The sequence below is a fragment of the Adiantum capillus-veneris genome, chromosome 22 (genome assembly GCF_014529385.1).
Source record: "Adiantum capillus-veneris isolate H3 chromosome 22, ASM1452938v2, whole genome shotgun sequence".
NCBI classification, from domain to species: Eukaryota; Viridiplantae; Streptophyta; class Polypodiopsida; order Polypodiales; family Pteridaceae; genus Adiantum; species Adiantum capillus-veneris.
Window position 1 is genome coordinate 32,459,194 of NC_140952.1, and position 21,810 is coordinate 32,481,003.

Here is a 21,810-nt window from a genome sequence, read left to right on the forward strand (position 1 = left end):
TGTTACCAAATTGTCTGGCTACAAAAATACTACTACTACTAGAATCCATCCTCATCTGCACTCTGGATGTCGAGAGAGTAGGGCTCGAATCCTCTGCTGTAGTCTCCGTCGCTGCTGTGTAGCCCCTCTACTCAATCGTGGCCGTCTAGATCTTCGTAGCTCCAGTGCCGGTAGTGGTCGAATGAGTGTGGGCCGAGCTCTGCAGTGATGGCTGCTCCTCTGGCTGTCCCATATCTAGTGAAAAGAAATCTGTAATCCATCTTTGGGACTGCCTCTCTCTAGCTCTCTTCTAAAAAGTGTCTCTAATGGGTGGTACATTCTCTGTCATCCCAAAAAAAAGTAAAATCTGAAATAAAAAAAGTTTGAAAGGTTATAGACAACTGATAAGTTCATACTACAACTCAATTTGCAATATACAAGGAGTGGGGAGATGCTACTGCGGGTAGAGACCATGGTGGATGGATGGATGGAGGATGGAGCTCTAGTGCCAGGTGCTAGGAATGCACGACTTTATGAATAGGGTATACAAGCATCATATACGATCTAGCTAGCTCCAACACGTACTATATAGCGGGTGTAATATGGTAAGCCCAGATTCACCCTTAAAGGAAAGTGCAAGGTATAGACCCATGTTAGTCAACCACAAGACAATATAACCATCAGCTCCATAATGCATAGTATTGACTAAATACCACGGCATCCCCACTAACGTCATCATTGCCCAATAGTGGGTGTAGAACTACGTACTAATATATGCTCCCAAACACAACACACACCACACGCACACACATGAGCATACATCAAAACAAAGTCCAATGCATTGAGTTTCTGTCATGACTCCGGAGATCAAGGGCAGACTCAGCCATAATGAAGCCTAGCACTAAAAGAAGCATTAGATAGAAAAAATTAGCACAAAATGAGGTGTAATATGGTGTACATCAAAGGAGGGGGTGTCAGCAGCTCCCTGAAGAATAAGCCTAGATCTGATTTTGAGCCAAGCGCTTTGCAACCTCTCGGTGGAGCTAGTCTGTCATCTCTCACTAGGAGAGACGGGATGTCCAAAAACCAGGTGCTCTCTCTCTTGCTGGCCTAGAGTGTCTGCCCTCTTGTAGTGACTCCCTATAGTGTGGGGGCTAGAGATGGAGTGGAACTCTCAAAGAATGTACTAATTGTCACCCTAGGACCATGTGGTAAAAAGCCCTCTATGTATCTGGGTCGCTCTATAAATCCATCCTTCAAAATGCTCATGAAGTGCTCTTTGTAGTATAGTATCTTCAGAGGTAGGGGCTGCCTAGATCATATCCATGTGGCTCATATGTATAGCTGCCAAAGGTCCTGCCTCAAGACGCTATTAATCTTGCTATGTGAGAGATGATGTGTGGTGTGTTTGTCATCATACTCAAATGGTTGGAGGTAGTCCATCTCTAGTCTCTACTGTGAGAACCGGTGTATGACCTGGGCATACCATGATCCTCTATGGCATGCCTCTCTGGAAGCCTCAAAAGCTCTGTATGATAATCAGTCAGGTGGCATCTCTCTGAATCTCTAGCCGGCACATGCTCTGAAATATGGCCTCCACCATCATGGGTGGTGCAGCAAACTCGGTTAGGACAATATCATGAGGAATAGATGGTTAACTACGTATCATACGTGCCATCATGAGTTCCTATGGTCCATAGTCACATGGGGACGGGGACGGGGACGGGGACGGGTCTTGGGGACGTGGCGGGTCCCGGGGACGGGGAACGCGACAGGGGACGCGCTTTAGAGAGACTCAAGGGGGGAGGAGGGAAACTTGGCTCTTGCAAAGTTGCAAGGCTTGGGCAATGGGAACTTGGGAAGTTGCCTTGAGGTGGGTATGAGCCTTGAGTGCTCTTAAATAGAAAGGCCTCCCCCCAAAATGGACGTTTGAAATTTGAATTTTAAATTTTGAATCTCCCGCCGCTGCCAACCTGCCCCCTCCCCGCGTCCCATCCGGTTGTGTCACCGGGGACGTGCGTCCCGCCCCCGTCCCCGTCCCCTGTGAGGGACGTCCCCCCGTCCCAACATGGCATCCCCGTCCCCGTCCCGACTTCCCCTGCCTCGTCCCTGCAGATATGGGCCACGTACCCCTGTCCCCTGTTTCTATGCTATGGTCGCTCTATCTATGTCCATCAGTGAGCTGCTAGGCTTGTTTCCCATACCGCGTCTCCATACATCAATGTTGGTGTCACTAGAGTGTCGAGAAGCCACCGCGTCGTTCGGGGATCCTAGAAGTGAGCTTGGTGGCACTATCTATCTAGCATAGCCAAAGCGGTATATCCACATGTCAATCTGGCCCTCTGCTGATACCGCAATGAATCCTGTGGCAACTACAAAAAACATGACCCAAAGGTATACATATGAAGCGACCACCTCCACCTGACCTCTTGCAAGAGTGAATGTAGCCCTATCTTGAGGTATGAAAGATCATGACCTTGGTCTTCCCAAGGTTCAATTTGTTGTCTCTATGTGTACACAAAATATCTAATGCATGCATGTGCTGCGGTAGACCTACCGTAGACTCATAAACTGACATAATATCATCAACATACAGCATAATAGGGACCATAATACCTGTTGAGTCAACAGTCTCTACCACTGCGCATAAAAAAGTTAGCTACCTCATCTATGTATAATCCAAACAGTGTGGTAATCAGTGGGCATCCGTAGAGTTCAGGGAGAGGGTCACCTCCACAGAGTTACCACTGAGGCACCAGAGGTAGCAGAGTGTTGTTTTCAACAGATTCAAGTTGTGGGAATCAAGGGAGGATCTGTGTGCTTGATCCTGACCCGGAAAATCTTGAGACTGGACATTGGAGCTTTGGGCTTGGGAGTGTTTCCCTTGGGGAGTGGTTTTGGCGGGATCCCCTTCTTCCAGTACACAACATGATTGGGGAGTCACATATTGGCTGCTCGGAGAGAGGCTCGCCCTGCTGCAACAGGTCACTGGTAGGAGGGTCTCACAGTTGAGTTCTTGACAGACGTTTGGGAGCGCTTGTGGGAAAGCAAACAGCCGAGGAGAGTCCATTGGCTAGTCACCCATCTAGATACCGCAGTTGGGAGTTGGTTGGTCTATATAGTATAGTGGCCACCTAGCTGGTTGTGCCGCTTGTGACCACCACACTTGAGTCACAGAGACATTATCTATGGGACTGCTCCATGGTGCAGCACATTTGGCTTTGAATTCTACAGTCGATGCCAACCTTGTCGTCAGCTAGGCTGTACACTAGGGATGCTACTTCTTGGTCGACCCTCACGCGCCCAACACCCTGTTCTGAGCTAGCCTCAGCTAGCAGGATGATTGTGATACAAGAGGGCTAGCCTACACTCTAGCCTACCACAAACCTTACGCCTCAGGAGTGGATCAGTGATAGAGAGCTGCAGCCTGACTCTTTGGTTCATATGGAGAGCCCGTTGCTTCCGCATCTTCGAAGCCCGCCCCGTCCCACCAGTGGAGATTGTACGAAATATATGGCTGGAGCTGAACCACACACTTCGAGGTCAATTCGAGAGGCTGCAGGGCAGCTCCCACCGTATGCGAGAGTGCCGCGAGGCATTCCTACGGCTTTGGCGTCCAGGGCCTTTCTACACCATGGTCCATGGGGCTCTTAGATGGCACTACCGGCCATCGGTGTGGTGGTTTCCTGATTTAGCCGTCATTGTACATATCTCACTTTTTCATTGAAAGAGTCTCACCTCATGCTGATGTAGCCCCCTCTTGTTGGGGCAGTTTGTGGCCCGCTTGGCAGTCTTATTGACTGATAGAAAGATCTTTTTCTTGGAAAAAAAAAGTGTAGATGCGACTGAGTTTGATGAACAAATCACATCAAATAGTCAAAGGAAATACCTGCCGAGGCAAGACATAGAAAGAGGTAGTGAACTCTTTGCTTGAGACATGAAAGGTGCAATGGGCTACTGTGTGTGATAAACTTCCTAGTTATCACCGAACAATATAGAAATGGGAGTGCTGGTACTTGTGGGGATTCCTAAATGTTTAACTAGGTGCTGACTAATAGAAGTGATGGTACTTACCGAGTCTAACAGTGCTTCGTGGGTGTGTTTTCAATCTGGACTAGATTGGAACACACCATGCGGCGGGACACTCAAATGTTTTCCAGGAGAGCCCCCAAAAGCATAAAGTAAAAATGACATCACACCTTCATTATTGCTCGACAGATATGTTCATAGATGAAGGCTCCGAATGTCGTCTTTCCTGTCTCAGCGGAATCAATTGCATGCCTAAAATGTGCCAAAATGATACCTCTCATCTTTCTATAGCTCCATCCATCAGAGAGGATGCTACATCCATATTCAGCCCGCCCTGCTCAAACCAGATCGAGTTGCCTATCAATGCAAGTCCTCTCCTTGGGAAGGCGTTTTGTGCGCATGTCGCGATAAGATAGGTCAGTCCACCCTTCTTTAGACCGGCCTTTGCTATGGGGACTACCATCTTCGTCCATTGTTTGGTACTTAGGACGCCAGAAGCAAGATTGCAACTGATGATTGTGGGGGCAATCTCCTCTTACACCTCTTGTAATCTTGTTATGTTGGACTTGGTTGTCACCTTGACACTTGAGGCTTCCACAAGGGATGGTTGGTTCATGTGAAGGGTTTTGTTGGAGGAATCCCAAGCGGAAGCGGAGGGAATGGTCCTGGAAGAAGAGGGATGGGTCACCATGTGACATGGAGGCCGTGGGACAGTAGGTAGGGCCAGTTTCTGTTGTAGCATTCGCTTGAGGCTCTCGGGACGTTGAGAAATAACAGGTTATGGCATCATGAGGTTTTTGAGAGACGGCATGGGAGCTTGAAGTTTCTCTCAGCCTGATTTGTACCTCGGGGGTGCTACCTATCACACAGAGATCGTTTTCATTTGGGTGACCTCCTTGTGGGTGTCACAAATTAGTGATGTGGCAACCACTGAAGACAATGGGAGTCAGGACTCTAGCATCCTAATCCATCCAAGAGCCTGACCAGCTTAGAGAACCTCGCCAAGGGACCTAAACCCTAGACGAAAAAGGACAACTTAAATTGCATAAAAGGCTGACATGGCAACACCATACAGCAGAGCCCACATTTTGCGAAAGTGCTGACGTGGCATTGTATGAGGCCAGGTTTTACGTGCAAGCCCTTGGGGCGTCAGATTTTGGGCAAGATGCTTTTAGCTTTTCATGTCACTGCTTTCGGGAGGCCAAGGGCCTTTAAATATGAACTAGGGGGGTCTCCTTCTGGCATTCCAGCTTGCAGAGAACTAGAGCAGCATCCACACTTGTAACATGTTGAAGTATTATAAAGAAATACCGATAGGAGCGCCAAGGCTTGGAGGTCAGTCCAATCTGACAGTGGAACTCCGCCACTCAGCATCTCACTCGTGGATTTTTCTCCCCCTCTCTCTTCAAGTTGTTTTGAAGTGCTGAAAGTCTATTCTAGTATGTTCTTTTCAGTTGGCGTCTGCTTTTTTGAAAGCATATGAGTCTCTACAAGAATAGACAGAGCAAGATGTTGCTTCTATTCTACAGAGTACGTAAAGCTCCTCCTGGATGAACTCTGTGACATACTCTCGAGGCACCCTCAGCAGAACCTCCCAATTCTGCACAGCTTTCAACAGTTTTTGAACTAGTTGTTGCCACCTCAGTTGCCTCAGGTTTTTCCTCCTTGTCCGACGCCAGGATGCACAAGGGCCTCCTCCCGACAACGTACACAGTCTTCTATTCCGATCGAGGGAGTTTTTAGGAACGTGGTGCAACCTTCTGACTCCTTTTCCACCACCTCCCCCACTGCCACCTGGGTATAATGGTTGGAGCCCATATGCCTATCTACATCCTAGATTTGCACCACATCAGCCGAAGGACTTTAACAATATAGACCTAAGGTGAAATTTTTCACCTTTTTGGGAATGAAAGCTAGAGAGAAAGCCTTGCAGTTCCTGATGTAGTTCGACAATATCTATGCCCTCGGAACTACACTGAACAATCGAAGATCTCTCGAGTCGCCGGTTTGCTAAAAAAGAATGCTATGCAATGGAGGAGTTCTATAACTACCAAGTCGCACGCTCCAAGGACTTGGCAAGCTTTCAAGAATATTTTTACCTTGAGTCAAATGGCATCCCTATTTGACGTGCTACTTTTGACAAAATGGGGTAACCTGAAAATGCTTGCCATTCTCGCGACAAGTCGACTCAACCTGCAAGACCTCATTTGACACTTTGCCAACGAGAAACTCTACAACAAGAAGGTTGATGCTTCGAATGTTTTCAAGCGAGACACACCGGGGTTTTGGAGCCAGTGCCCTTTGGGAGTGGAACTCCGCCACTCCGTCTCTCTCATGGATTTTTTCTCTCCCTCTCTCTGTTCAAGTTGTTTTGAAGTGCTAAAAGTCTGTTTCAGTCCGCTCTTTTCACTTGCATGTGGTGCCTTCCTGTTACAGTGGACGAGAGGGCACAACAGCCCTCCTTGCCGCCTTCTCCTCCTCAAACCATGCACCAGTTGTGTTGGTAACCTGAAAATGCTTGCCATTCTCCCGACAATTCGACTCAACCGGCAAGACCTCATTTGACACTTTGCCAACAAGAAACTCTACAACAAGAAGGCTGATGCTTCGAATATTTTCAAGCGGGATACACCGGGATTTTGGGGCCAGTGCCCTCTGGGAGTGGAACTGCGCCACTCCGTGTCTCTCTCATGGATTTTTTCTCTCCCTCTCTCTTTTCAAGTTGTTTTGAAGTGCTAAAAGTCTGTTTCAGTCTGCTCTTTTCACTTGCATGTGGTGCCTTCCTGTTACAGTGGGCGAGAGGGCACAACGGCCCTCCTTGCCGCCTTCTCCTCCTCAAACCATGCACCAGTTGTATTGGTGATTGAGGAGGGAGCACAGGAGGAAAACCATGTTCTCAAAACATTTGAGAGTGTTGTTGCTGACTGGAACAGTGTAGATGATCTCGTAGACAATGATATGGATGGAGGTTACTGCAGCTCGCAGCCAGCAACGGCGATGACGAAAAGTGAGCAGTCTTTCATGGAATTGCCCAAGCTTGACTGCTTGAGATTCGTGAGTATGAGCGATGTTTGCGAAGAGGCCTGACCTCACTTCAGAGGATGGAGGAGATGCTCAGTCATGACAGGCAAGACAAGAGATCTCTGCGCTTGAGGACTGGAGATCAAAAAAATGTTCTTCATAGACTAGGCATCTCTATGGACTCAGGTTGGTGATCAGGTTACAGACGAGGATTTTGAGATCAGTAGGCCTAGACATTCTCATTCTTCTAGCGTTCATCAGCTTCAAAGGAAGGATGGCTCTTTGGCGCAAAGCTGAGAGAGATCAAAGGGAGAGAGCCACAGCTTTTTACAGCCACCTCCTTTCAGTAGAGAAGCCTTTGAAACACACGGAGGCTTGTCGTGCAGAGGTCACAAATGGTCTGCAGTCCGAGTTGGCAAGCTTTTCTCAGAGACATAGTTGTTGGATGCATTGAATGCCTTATCACATCAAAGTCTCCTGAGAGAGGATGGCCTTACTCCTGTTTTTTTCCTGTGGTATTAGAAGTTGGTTAGCCCTGACATATGCAATAATCTCAAGCATGTGATGGACTTGGGTGCGATTCCACAAAGCTTGTTAGAGGAATTGATTTATCTCATCCAAGAGGAGGGAGGTTCACTCAATGACATTACAAGGTGGAGACGATCACAATCCTCACCCCAGCCTACACAATCCTAGCAAAACTTCTAAGTTTCAAGGTTGAGCAACAGTCCAAGTTTGAGCAATACATTGAAACGTCCCTTCTTTACAATTGAATTATCTTTGATTTGAAGTCAAATACGACTCTTAACACCTTTTGCACGTCTTAAAACATACTCAAGAAGTTTCATGAATTTGTCATATAAAAAAGCTACGGTCCAATTATTAAAGTCTGGGATGACCACTTAATGGCCAAGTCACTTTTGTGGCCCAGATACAAGACTAGTGCTTAAAAGAGACCTCTTTGCTGTGTGATTGGAGAGAGATCGTCTTTTCTTTATATGGAAAGGTAAAGACACACAAAAGAGCATACATTAAACAAAGAGACCATCTAATCACAATCCCCAGAAGGCACATCTTAATTCTATCCGTGTTTTTCTTCTTTAAGGTGAACCATAATACATTTTTTCTCATATTCTCACCAAAATGTGACTTTTTCCATTTTACACCCAGATTTTTGAGCAGGAAACGATAAGGTGGGTGTCATGTTATCATTGCTGATGACTGTTACACGGATGTTGTCAATCTTGTCCAACCAAGATCAGGTTCCAACAGTATGGAGCTCTCACAAAAAGGTGTGTACATGTGCAGTGTTCAAGTTTGTGCACCTGTTTGATGCCAATGTACTTCATAGAAGATGCACATACCGTGTTACACACAAACATTGGGCAAGAGAAAAGCACACAGAAACTAAACAAATGATGGGGAGCCATAAGAACCTGCAGAAACAAAAATTCATCGAACACAAATCGCTGACGGGCCTTCTCAGCAACTGCCTCTGTATCCGGGGAATGAATCCCAATATATGCCTGAAGAAAAAAAAAAAAAAAAAAACCATTATTTTCAAACCCAGGTTAAGATGGCCTTCATGCAATACTGAGCTCATCAAAACCAACCTCCGTGCAAGTCGGTGCCAATCTTAAGGTTTAACACAGTGGAAGACTTGATGAACAAATGGTCTGCTTGATTCTTGTATTAATTAAATCAAATACTGAAAGGGCTACTCCACGTCCTTGTCCAAGGTTAGAGAGCATCTGCAGACACTCCTAAGATGCACAATGAACTCAGAGAGCAATTTAATACAATGAAATATAGGGAAAGCCACACTAGTTGAATGTACTACAGTGAAGTGAGCCAGCCTTTGTAAGAAGTAATGAGCAAATTCACTACTATGGATGAATCACCTCAGACCACAGGTCTATGATCAGCCAGAGCCACAGAATTTACTCAACGATACCAAAGCATTGAGAAGTCCACAGGAACCATATAGGTAGGCCGCCCTCGGGTGCTAATGAGCTCTAGGTACTCACCTGCTCTACACTAAAAGGTTGTGCCATAGAGTCCATCGGGGGAGCATGCTGGCACGGCTGAACTGTACGGAATTCCGTGATTCGTGCTGGCTGCTTTTTGGCAGTTTTTGGGGCCAGTTACTTTTGGGATTATTGTTTTAAGAACCAATTGCTTTTGAGTTTAATTGCTTTTGGCGGTTTGCTTTTGGCATCCCTTTGTAAGAATAAAAGATCCCTAAGGGCCTCACTCTTCGAGGCATCTAGACGCAGAGTCTGAGAGCAGAGGTCCCTCAAGTTGTTACTTGCAATGATTAATGAAAAAGAAATACTGAAAGGGGCGCTAGACTTTGGGGCCAATACCTCTCGGCACGGAACTCTGCCGGGCCGTGTTGACTCTCTCTCCTCTCTCTATTAAAGTTCAATGATTATGGAGTTTCTATTTGTGTGTTGCTGTTGATTTCTCGCTTGGAGTGTCCAAGCCTGTTACAATGGTATCACAGCTTAGAAAGATTCTTCTTCCACGGAAGATCCAATCCTTTTTGCAGCACATGCAAGTTTTCTTTGTGAAAGAATCTTCTTGCCCCGACCCTGGACTTATTAGCTACTCCCAACCCTTCGTACATCGCGCATCGAGCGCGCTCCCATCTTCATCGCTTTGTCTTACAAGGCATAAAGCCACAAAGAATCCTAGATTACACATGGAGAATTTGACAAAGATAACACCTATCAGTGGGAAGGCAAAGAAAAGTTGAAAATCTGACACGCGAATTGAAGAAAAGCATGAAGATTTGGGTTAATTTTTCAGCGGAAAAGTTTGCCAGAACGGAGTACAAACGTCAATTGTAGATTGGCATATGTGTGAACACATTAATCAAGTACTCCAGAGACCCGAGATTGGTGAAACACCTGAAGGATTACGTGATCGATGAGATTTACTCAAGAAGGCGTGAGGCCATTGATTCTCCTCTCAAGTCAAGAGGAAAGCTGAAGGACAGACGAGTGCAGACAAGCGGAACCTATACTCGTAGAAAGAGATGGACAAGAACTCTTGAGAAGAAGATGAACCAGAGGACCACCATAAGATAAGCCAAAGAGTTACAAAGCAGCAACCGAGTGCGGAAGAAAAGGAAAGACAAAAGCAAGACTCGTACTAGATTTTGTGGGGATCACCAACCTTGATCAGATGAATGAAAATATCGAACCTTGCACAGCATGGGGCAAAGTGCGAGACCAGGAAGCCCTCATCTTTCTTTGATGGAGGAGCCAAGGCCAACTTCTTTTCACTTGAATTGGTAGCTCGACTTGGAATTACACTCGTCCGACAGACTAAGGCCACAAGTGGAGGCAGTTCTAGCGGCACCCGCATAGGATGTTGCCATTACACCGATCATTGGAAAACTTCGTTTGCAATGTCAGGGGTGTTTAGGGCACGACGACTTTTATATCATGCCTTTGGAAGGGTGTGATGTCCTCCGAGGAATCCCTTGGTACCACAAGAACAACGCCGTGGTTGACTATCGGGCTAAGAAAGCAACTTTGACGAATGAGAAGGGCAAAGAGATTGTACTTGACGGAAGAACTGAAAGGCGAGTCCGTCCCACTTGATGAAATCTAGTTTCTTTTACTCGATGACAAATGAAGGTCGAATATGTCGAATATGTTTGACCTCTAAAAGAAACGACAAGATTTTCTCCAAACTTAGGAGGACTGTTTCTCTGAGGGCGTACCAGGCGAGTTGCCTCCTTCACGTCTTGAAGATCACATGATTGATTTCCGGATAGTACACCACCACCAAAACGACGACTTTACACAGTTAGCGGAGGCCAAAATAAAGAAACAATGAATCAGAACAGATTTCTACATTACGAGGATCGAAGATATACTCAACATACTTCAGGGTTCTACTTGCCGAATTGACCTGAAGAGTGATTATTATCAGATTCAAATTGCTCTTGGAGACGTCTACAAGACAGCTTTCAGGACAGCTTTTTGGATTTTCAGAGAGTACCGATCAAATGTGCGTACTTTCTTTGACAACGTTATCGTTTTCCCCAAGAATGAAGCAGAACACAGACACCACCTGTTTTGCAGGTTTTCCAGGCACTGCGGAAGGATAAATTGCTTAGAAATGTGAAAAAGAGCGAGTTTTTTCTTGGGACACATTGTCTCAACATAGAGAAGTTGATTACTGGACTCGTGTTGGCCTTACCAGACTTGCAAAGGCCATTCAAAATTTACTGTGATGCTTGTGGTTGCAATTTAGGAGCAATATTGATGCAAGTAGGCCATGTATTGCTTATGAGAGCAAGATGTTTTCACGTCCTGAAATGGTTGCACAGATTTATGAAAAAGAGCTATTGGCAGTGATCCATGCTCTTACTCAGTACACTAGCTACTCGGAGTTGATTATACGCTCTTTATGGATCATCAGAGTTTACGCTACTTGTCATAGAAGAAACTTTCCGAAAAGCAGATGCGATGTGCTACCCTCTAGTCACAGTTTCACTTCCCGATTGTCCATGTTCAAGGACAAAAGAATTTAGTGGCAGATACATTGTCTCGGAAGCCCTTGGTTCTGGCTATTTCTGCGATTCATCGCAGAAGCTTCGAGCATATAGTTGATCAGCATGCCACAGCTCCTTATTTTCGCAATTTGATGTCGCCTTCTCCAGAGAGCGGTTCTCAGAACATTCCAGGGAGCGAAAGGCGGCATCTTACTTGAAAGGGAACGGTCCAGGCATGGTCATCTACTCTGTTGTTACGCAGAGAAACATATATGCGACGTGCTTAAAATTCTATTTTTTTCACGTCAACTTGGATAATAGACGAATATGCAAGAGATGTCATCACGACTTGGCATCACTTGAAAATGACTGAGAAAGATACATTGGATGACTATTGACAGAGGCTTTGGGATACTTGTTTGCCAGTGTCTTCGTTCCAGAAGATTACTTTGAAAGACCAATTTGAGTGATTTTGCTGTAGTTTGCTGAAGAGATTCAAGACTATGCTTCAAACCAGAAGTCTGACTCCATTCAAAGACTTATGGGACATAACTAAGCAACAATTTGGAATGCATGCCGGCTCATTGACTTATGTGACGGATACGATAGTATCCACCTCAAAAAGGCAAGAGTCTGCCAGTGAAGAGAATGAATCAAGGGAACCGGATGACAGCTCATCACCGGATGCTGGAGAATCAGAGGGTTCCAAATGAGCGAAGGGAACCAAATGCAAGTTCATCAAAGGATTCAAGAGAAAGAGGAATCAGAGGGTAGTGCGTCTTATTCCAATTATTGACACTGACTTGCCAATGGACAAGGGAAGCGAAAGACGCTACTTGCAGGTCCCAAGGCACAAGGAAAGAAAGGAAAAAGGGAATCAGTTAGTAGATCAGAACATTCCCCAGACCCAAGATAAGATTTTTGAAGCAGATCAATATGATCTAGATCTGAATACTGCTTTTGTCAAGGTGCACGAGGCTCTTGAGAAGTCTCAAGCACGGCTTCAAAAGGCAACCAACACGATTCGACGCGACTTGGAGCTGAAGGAAAATGATTTGGGTGCTCTTACGATTTAAAAACGCATGCCTTAGGAACTGAAAGGAAAAGGACTAGCTTTTTCCAAAGCTAAGAATGCAATACTATGGCCCTTCCAGAGTAAAGAGAAGATAAATGATGTATTCTTCAGACTGAACTTGCCAGAGACTTGGAAGATTCACAATGCTTTCATGTGAGTATGTTGAAAATTTCAAGGGTGAGGTGTCAGGTGACATGGAGCGTGAGGAGCAACCTAAAGGGAAAGAGAGCGAGGAGATACTTGTTCTGGAACAGATACTGGCTCACTAGGAAAGGAAAGGAAAAGGTACAGTGAACGACAGTTCTTCGTCAAGAACTATCCGGCATTGAATGCGAAATGGATGGAAGAGGAGGACCTAGCAGATACCCCTCAGATTTGGAACTTTACCTTGACACTTTTGGTCTAAATTTGGCTATTCCAAGAATTCCCGGAGATCAGTAGGTTGAATCTGGTGCAGGCGGGACTGCACAAGAGAGGAGTTACTCCGCTCCTTTGTCATAGGTTACCTAGAAAGAATAAAGATTGATGTGGTGACAATATTCTGCTGGATGGCACACGACAGTGCTTGAGTCGAAAATCTCTATAGACATGATCGAAATATGGGATTAGTTAACCCGACATCAATGAGGTTCGGGATGGATCTAGATGAGATTACTAATACGTTGCTGGCAGTCATGGTCTGAGATTTGGAATGAATTTTTATGTGATTGATTTGTCATGTGATGTCCAGTGATGTCATGTGCAGTGGTGTGACTGTCGTCTTTGTACATGTGTTGGATTTGTAGCGTCTAGTGCATCGGTACTTAGAGTCAGTGTCTACTGAATTGGTTTAAGGCCTCTGTCTGATTTGCAGGCGTGATCGAGGGCGATAACAATTCTTTCAAAAGGGGGTTATGTCACAAAATGAATAAGTGGCAGCATTGCCCCGATGGACGGACAGTACGAACAAATGACATGGCAACTGTACGAATGCCCGCAGATCACGCTAACAGCCTGCTGAAGTGGCAGTACGGACGCCCGCAAATTGCGCTGGCAGCATGCTCACGTGGCTGACCTGTACGGAATTCCGTGATTCGTGCTGGCTGCTTTTTGGCAGTTTTTGAAGCCAATTGCTTTTGGAATTAAGATGCTTTTGGGATTATTGACAACTATACGAACGCCCACAGATCACGCAGACAGCGTGCTGATGTGGCAATACGGACGCCCGCAAATCGCACCACAAATTGCACTGGCAGCATGCTGACGCTGAACTGTACGGAATTCCGTAATTCGTGCTGGCTGCTTTTTGGCAGTTTTTGGAGCCAGTTGCTTTTGGAATTAAGATGCTTTTGGGATTGTTGTTTTAAGAACCAATTGCTTTTGAGTTTATTGCTTTTGGGGCTCTGCTTTTGGCATCCCTTTGTAACAATAAAAGAGCCCTAAGGGCCTCACTCTCCAGGGCATCTGGACGCAGAGTTTGAGAGCATAGATCCCTCGGGAGTTGTACTTTGCAATGATTAATGGAAAAAAATACCAAAAGGGGCACCAGACATTGGGGTCAATACCTCTAGGCACGGAACTCCGCCGGGCCGTGTCGACTCTCTCTCTCATCTCTCTATTAAAATTCAGTGATCATGAAAGTTTTTGTTCGTGTGTTGCTATTGATTTCTCGATTGGAGTGTCCAAGCCTGTTACAAGTACAATTTTAGTATTGAAATTTTTTAATGGCCCTTTCTCTGATTTGTTTGTAAAGATTGTGTTGGAGATCGGTACCAATGGTTCGATTGCATGTTTCATTAAGAAAAGTAGTGATCGTTTTGATCGTGCTCTGTGCAGCCTTGTAAGTTTCATTCAAATGAGCTTGGAATTTTCTTTTGTAAATATAGACATTACTTCAATAATGTTGTCACCAGAACTAATTTTCCTCTGTGAATTTGTGGCAAATTTACAAACATTGCATAAACTGTAAAGCCGCTTAGGCCAAGGCAACTATAGCATTGAGGTATGAACCTCAAGCACAGAAAGGGAGTGGACATAGGTACAAATCAAGCTTTTGGAGGTTGAAAACACAAAAGAGCTGTGATTTCTCTCCGTGAGAATATATAGTGTGCATGAGGAAGGCTGCATGAGTAAAAGGCCACAAATCAAACAAGCTGCCACAAAAAACTCGCCAGCTTGAAAGGCATAATAGAAGCTACGCACGGCCGAGAAAAAGTAGCGTCCTAGATTAGGCAGCGCCCCAAGTGACTACATGTGGTAGGCTTGCAGCAGCTCTAAATGATCAATCAACCCATGCTTGGATGCGGTAAACAATTTAGGAGTAGCAGAAGCCCATAGAGGCAGCACAAAAGTTTCCCGCATGTGATCGACCGCAGTAGTCAACATAAAGGGTTTTGTGGCGAGGATGGTGACCTCAATCCAAATTCCTCAATGGCATGGCAATCACATCGTCCCCAAAAAGAATGATAACATGCACATCCATTTGAATGTTTCTTGGTTGCACAAATTTTAAGGAGAGAGAACCCTTAGTGTAGAAATTTTACCCTTGAAGTGTTTGTTGAGTGTGAATGACCCATTGTGTTGAAAACTTTTGCTTGCTTGTAGGAACAATCCCTTCGAAGGAATTGCTTTCTGAAAAATTGTAGGACTACCTGCTTGTTTGGAATTAACACTGAATTTCCACTGAGAATACCCTCCTAAGTAGGGATAGATCATAATACCACCAAGCTTGTGAGAATGTCCCTTGGATAGAATAGCACTAGGGTGGACTTGGCTTGGGGTTGGGTACTTGAGGGAATCGGTCCCTACGGACCCAACTATTGACAAAATTGGACTTATTACCGCCTTGGCGACCAATTGAAGCGCCAAAAGACCACCACCATGGGAACCTCTGGCAATAGACCCAACCCCACCTTTAGGATGAAATTGCCTGCCTAACTTTGTCCGCCCACCTTGATCTTCTAGAAATCAAGACCTGTAATAAACTTGGACACTCCAAGTCAAGATTCTACTGCGACACAACACAGATTCACTTCAAAACAGTTCACAATTCACAAGATTCGGAACAGCCTAGCGGAGTTCCGTGCCTAGAGATGTTCGCCCCAAACACTGGCGCCCCTTTCGGTATTTCTTTTTATATTAATCTGTGTTCAAAGTACAAGAGAGTAGGCAAGCGCTCACTCTCAGACTCTGCGTCTAGATGCTCTGAGAAGTGAGGCCTAGCCCACTTATTTATTGGTACAAGGAATGCCCAAAAGCAGAGCCCCAAAAGCATTAATTAAAAAGCTTCTCACTCAAAAGCAGAGTGCCCAAAGAGCCTGAAAGTAGCTCGCTGCTGCCCCCCCCCCCCCCGCTGCACGTGCAGCTCCCTTGCCACTGTTCCCGCCTCCCCCCTCCTCCCTCATGCTACGGGCTCCCCTGGCCGCTGCCCCGCCCGCCGCTAACCAGCGATCGTACAGCCAGCCCCCGCGCCCCCATTTGCCGCCGTTTCAACCTCCCGCCCTGGCCTCAGCTCTCTTTACCACCCCCCCCGGCCCTCTTTTTCCATCCCTTTTTCGCATTCTTCGAGCCTGTAGGCTGTTTTTTCAGCTTGTTGGCATTCGCCTCGCCACCAACGACCCTATCCTTTCAGCAGCAAACACAGAATGGCTGCCTCTGCTCCACCTCAGAGGGACTCCACAGAAGCCCCCTCGCCCGACACCGCGGAGCCGACCCTTCGACTTGCTCTTTCGCCAGAAGAGCAAGCGAGCTTGATGGCCGAAGTGGAGCGCTTGCAGGCCACTTCGGTTATCTGTAAAATCATTGGCACTCGGCCCTGTCAGGGCGAACTTCGGGATTTACTGTAGGCCCGTCTTCTCTCCGATGTCAGCAAGATTACAGATGTCCAGATCCTCGGGAGAGGGTACTACCAGGTCGCGTTCGAGTCTGCAGACATGGCGGCCAAAGTGATCTCGATGAGCCCGCTCGGCACCAGAGCAGCTCGAGGTTACTTTTGACGTTGGCATCACGGTTTCGACTCTACTACAGATGTGCTCGAGGTGGAGGCAGACTTGCCGATTTCGGTTTGCTTTCCAGGCCTGAGGCGAGAGTACCATCCCCTCCTACCCAGGATTGGTTCCATGTTCGACAGTTTTGAAGTCTCCACGCACGGCAGCTTCAGTTGTGGCCAAGGCCACCGGTCTACCTACTGTGCGGGTTCTTGTTCGTGACACACACTCCCTCCCCAAGGTGCTACTGCTGCCTAGGGTGAGTGGGGATGGATTAGACAAAGTGTGGAGTATTCGGGTCTCCTGAACCAGTGTTTCATTTGCAGACAGATGGGCCATATGGCAAAGTCTTGTCCTCGCAGAAGACCTCAACCCACAATGCATGCGCAGCCACCCAAGGACGAGCATGCCAAGCAGCCAAGTACACAGGATACACAGGCTGGTACTTCGACAGAGACTAGTGACCAGCCAGTTGACGGTTGGCAGCAGGTGCCTCGCCGCCGCCGTCAGGGGAGAGCTCACCCCACTGCTCCTCCAGGTGGCCGACTTGCTGCAGCTCAGCAGCACTAGGTTCCGACTGGAAACCGTTTCGACCCCTTTCAACAGGCCCTACCTGAGGAGGCCCCATCCACTTCTGTTCCTCAGCCGCTACCGCCTCGCCTCCCCCGCCTCCTTCCCTCCCCCCACCTCCACCTTCGCCCCCCACCCCTCCCCTCTCCTCGATGGGGCCCACAGCCTCGTCTCCGGACCCCTCCGCCCCTCCTCCTCAAACACAGGGTATTGGCCACGCTTCTGCCGCGAGGCGTTCTCTTGGTAGTGCTTTTGCTACGAGCCGTGTGGCTCGTGAGGGACGGCCCCACTTGAGGCCTCCTTTTTTGGTGCTCACTTCTCCCTTTGCAGCGATCCCCAGAGGGATAACCAACTTCGACATTCGCAGATGCTGGGATTTCTTCGATTACAGCTTCACTGGGTTTCTCGGTGATTCCTCTTCCAACTTAGAGGAGGCCAGCTTTCGAGTCCACGTCCTCTTTCTTGCAGCTAGAGGCAGTGAGGCCCTAGACACGGCGGTGGGTTTCTCCTTTCCGTTGTGTGGTAGGGATACCACGGAGTGGACCCAGCACACACTCCTGGACTGGCTTTAGACACAGGCTATTGAGTTCTCACATCACACAGGGGACTTAGCAATGACAGATCTGGTACAGACACTTTGGCCTCTTGCCAAGTTCAGCGTGACCTCCAGATGCAGCAGGTTGCAGGCACATTGTGGTACACTTGTTTGCTAACACTCAATGTCCTCCGTGTTATGTTTTTGTGCATGAGGATTCTTGGACTAGGGATGTAGCCCTTCGGGCTGCACGCTCGGCTTGGGCCTGGGCGGGACAGTCACTTCTTGCGCGCTTATCTAAAGGTCGTTCGGATGCGGATTACTTCTCATCCAAACCGGCCTCAAAGAGGTTGGCTGCTGTTGCAGCATCTGTTTTCTCTCACTAACTCTATGAGGATCATCTCATGGAATGTGCAGGGATTAGGAGGGCCCCAGTTTCAGCGACAGAGGGGTCAGCTGCGTCAGGAGCTGCAGAGATACCTTGTGGGTGGTGAGATTGACATTCTTATGCTGCAGGAGCATCATCTTTGTGAGAGCTGCATTCGGCGTTGTGGTCAGACTTTGCGTGGTCGCTATGAGACTTTTTGGTCAGTTGCTTTTAGACCTGGAGGCATCCAGGCTGGGGTATGTATGACTATTGCGGAGTCTCTACAGCATGCCATTCTGGACAGAGGGATCATCCTGGCCCAGTTTTTTCTTGGAGTACCGGGACTTGCTTGGCCCTGATCTCTGTAGTGCTTTCCAGTACATCTTGCACACAAGAGAGATGCCTGACAGCATGATTGAGGGTCTGAACTACCTCATTCCCAAGGAGGGTGGCTCCTTGGATGAGATTCGACAGTGGCGCCCCATCACCATCCTCAACTCAGCCTACAAAATTCTTGCCAAGGCTCTGAGTTTGAGGATCCAGCCACTTCTAGAAAGCAGTTACATGGGACCCAAACTGGTTTTGTCAAGGAGTGTAGTATCCGTGACAACATCTTTACTTTTTGGGAGGCTTCTGCCCTAGCGAGGCTTCGTGGTGAGGATCTGGTGATTCTTCTTCTTGATTTTGAGAAGGCCCACGACAAAGTTGATTGGGACTTTCTGGAGGGCACTCTACGCAGGATGGGCTTCTCAGATGCTTGGATCAGAGGGGTGTCAACTTTGTACAGACGAGCACACAGTCAAGTACTTTTGTCAGGAGGTAGAGGCGATCGTTTCATGCTCACACATTCGGTCAGACAAGGCTGCCCTCTTGCCCCCTTCCTCTTTCTGTTCTATGCTTAGGCGATGAGCAGGTTCTTGGTGTCGCAGCAGGTTGGTTTGCGGGGCTTAGCACTTCCTGCTCGGGGAGATGAGCTTCTGGATTCTGAGTTTGCTGACGACTTAGCCTTGTACTTGGATGGCTAGGAGGCCAACCTTCACAGGTGTAAGCAGGCTCTTGAGACCTTCAGTCGTGCATCTGGCGCACTGATCAACTGGAGAAGACAGTGGCTTTCTCGGTTGGTAGTGCTCCTTTGCCCGATTGGATGCCAGGAGAGGGTTTTAGGTGGATTCCCCCAGGGACTGCAGTTTGGTACTTGGACTGTCAGGTTGGTCTGGACTTGTCTCCCGAGCAGCAGATTGCTCCCCTCCTCCTGTCTATCAGGAGGAAGTTGTTACACTGGAGCTCAGCACGACTTTCTTTGGCTGGCAGAGTAGTAGTGTTGTTGCGAGTATGTGGTACATCACTTCTTGCTGGATCTTCTCGAGTTCTTGTATCAGCTAGATAGAGAGGTTGATCAGCAACTTCCTTTGGTCAGGACGTGACACTCAAATAGCCCGAGCCAAAGTGGCATGGCAGGTCATCACTCTTCCGTGTTCACAGGGAGGGCTTGGGATCATTGACCCAGCACAGCAGAGCAGAGCCCTTCTTGGGAAGTTCATAGTCAGAGGACTTCTTCCAGGTGAGGAGCCCTGGAAGGAGTTCTTGCTACAGCGGCTTCGTGCTAGGGTGCCTCAGGCTGGAGGCCCGTGGCGACCCTCGGCCAGATGGATCTTCACAGAGATGCGCAGAGTTGGTTTGAGCAGGAGACTGGAGGACCGCTTCGCAGTGAGTTTGCTTCGATCTTGGGAGCACTTGCGGCGAGGCCTGGAGCAGCGACAACCTACTTGCACGGAGGAGCGCCTACGACAGCCCCTTGTTTGGAACCCCATGGTTAGCACTCAAAGAGGCCAATTGGTTGGTAGTCGGCCTCATGTCTCCTGGGGTCCCATGGCAACGGGTCCAGCGCGCTCTTTAGGTGACTGGTTAGAGTTTTCAGGCTTGTCAGAGGAGTTGCAGTGTTTCCAGCTACTAAACGGCATGAGAGGGGTGCAGAGCATGTGCCAGGACATATCAGAGGCAGTTCGAGATGAGTGGCTCACACCTCTCGACGCAGTAGCACCCAGGTAAATCGGAGCCTTCACACGACTGGAGGTTCTCATCTTAGTCCGACCTGCTCAGAGACTGTTCCATCCCTTTTTTTCGAGTTATAGGGTGAGGGATGCTTACAGCGAGTTGTAGTAGAGGCCGTGCAGGTGGAAGAGTGCTGTTTTCAAAGGATCCGGTGGTGGGCATCTGTGGGAGGACTTGTGTCATCGATCCTGACCAAGCAGCTCTTGAGACTGGACACTCGAGACTGTGGGCTTGGAAGTGCTGTCCACTGGCATGAGTACAGTGGGATCCTGGAGAGTGGCTTTGGAGGGACCCTTTCTCTTCTACAGACCGCCCAGGTGTCCCGTTCTTTCAGTACATTGTTCGACTGGGACGTCACATACTAGCAGCACAGAGAGAGGCTCGCCCCGCTGCAGCACCTCATTGGCAAGAGGAGGGTCTCACAGCTGAGTTCTTGGCAGCCTTTTGGGAGAGGTTGTGGGACTTCAGACAGCGGAGGCGAGTCACCTTGTTTCAGTGGCTGGTCGCACTAGCTAGTGCATAGGGGTCTCTCGGCCGCATGTGCAGCTTGTGACCATCTTGTGGAGAGTCAGCGTCACTGTCTTTGGGACTATCCTTTCGCACAGCACGTGTGGCTTCGTGTTCTTCGGTTGATGCCTGCTCTCTCTACGGCTCGACGGTACACTTGGGGAGCAGAGGCTTGGTCCACCCTCACGGGCCCGGCACTTCAATTTGAGCTATCTTTCAGCAGTAGGATGATAGTGATGCAGGGGGGGCGACCTACACTCCAACCTGCCACAGAGCTTACTCCACAGGAGTGGTGCAAAGAGAGAGAGGAGTGTTGGGAGCTCATCAGTGGCCTGACACTCTGGTTCATCTGGCGGGCCCATTACTTCCGCATCTTTGAGGAAGCAACGATAGTGATGCAGGGGGGGCGACCTACACTCCAGCCTGCCATAGAGCTTACTCCACAAGAGTGGTGCAAAGAGAGAGAGGAGTGTTGGGAGCTCATCAGTGGCCTGACACTCTGGTTCATCTGGCGGGCCCGTTGCTTCCGCCCTGTGCCACCAGCAGAGACTGTTCGCGATCTTTGGCTAGAGCTAATCGAAACTCCCAGAGGACAGCTCGAGAGACTACAGGGCAGCTCGGACCGCATGCGGGAGCGCAGAGAGGCTTTCCTTCGACTCTGGCGTCCTGGGCCTTTCTACACCATGGTCCAGGGTGTACTCCGATGGCACTACCGACCACCTGTGTGGCTTTTCCCTTCTCCCATCTCCTGATTTAGCCTCATTGTACATATGCTGTTTTTTCATTGGGAGAGTCTCCCCATCATGGTTGTTGTAGCCCTCTCTTGAAGAGGTGCTTGTAGCCCTATGGGAAGTTTCATTAACTAATAGAAGGATCTTTTTCTCGGGGGGGAAAAAAAAGCAGAGTGCCCAAAAGCAACCAGCGCTCTTGGCGGAATTCCGTACAGCCTGCCAGCGCTTTTTGCACTGCAAATTCCAGAGGTTCCATACGGCAGCCATGTCAGCACCTTCAGCGTGAAACCCGAAAATCTGCCACGTCAACCTACTGCCGCAATTTACGGGTGTGTGTGTGTGTGTGTGTCGAGGTCTATTGCAACTCTGGCTAGGGCCATGCCACGTCGTCCATTTGTGACATACCTCCCTCTTGAAAGCATTGTAATCGCCCTCGATTATGCCTGCAAAACAGACATATGCCATAATT

General features: G+C 48.1%; 1 protein-coding gene across 4 annotated transcripts in view; it reads right to left on the reverse strand.

The window, feature by feature from the left end:
• The window catches only part of LOC147429127 (DEAD/DEAH box RNA helicase family protein), a 234,134-nt gene that overhangs the window by 67,131 nt on the left and 145,193 nt on the right, over positions 1–21,810 (reverse strand). For all 4 annotated transcript variants that reach the window (XM_086495195.1, XM_086495194.1, XM_086495196.1 and 1 more), the window contains one exon: positions 8,466–8,555. In XM_086495195.1, the coding sequence (XP_086351321.1) occupies positions 8,466–8,555 (90 nt within the window). The remainder of the gene's footprint in view (positions 1–8,465; positions 8,556–21,810) is intronic.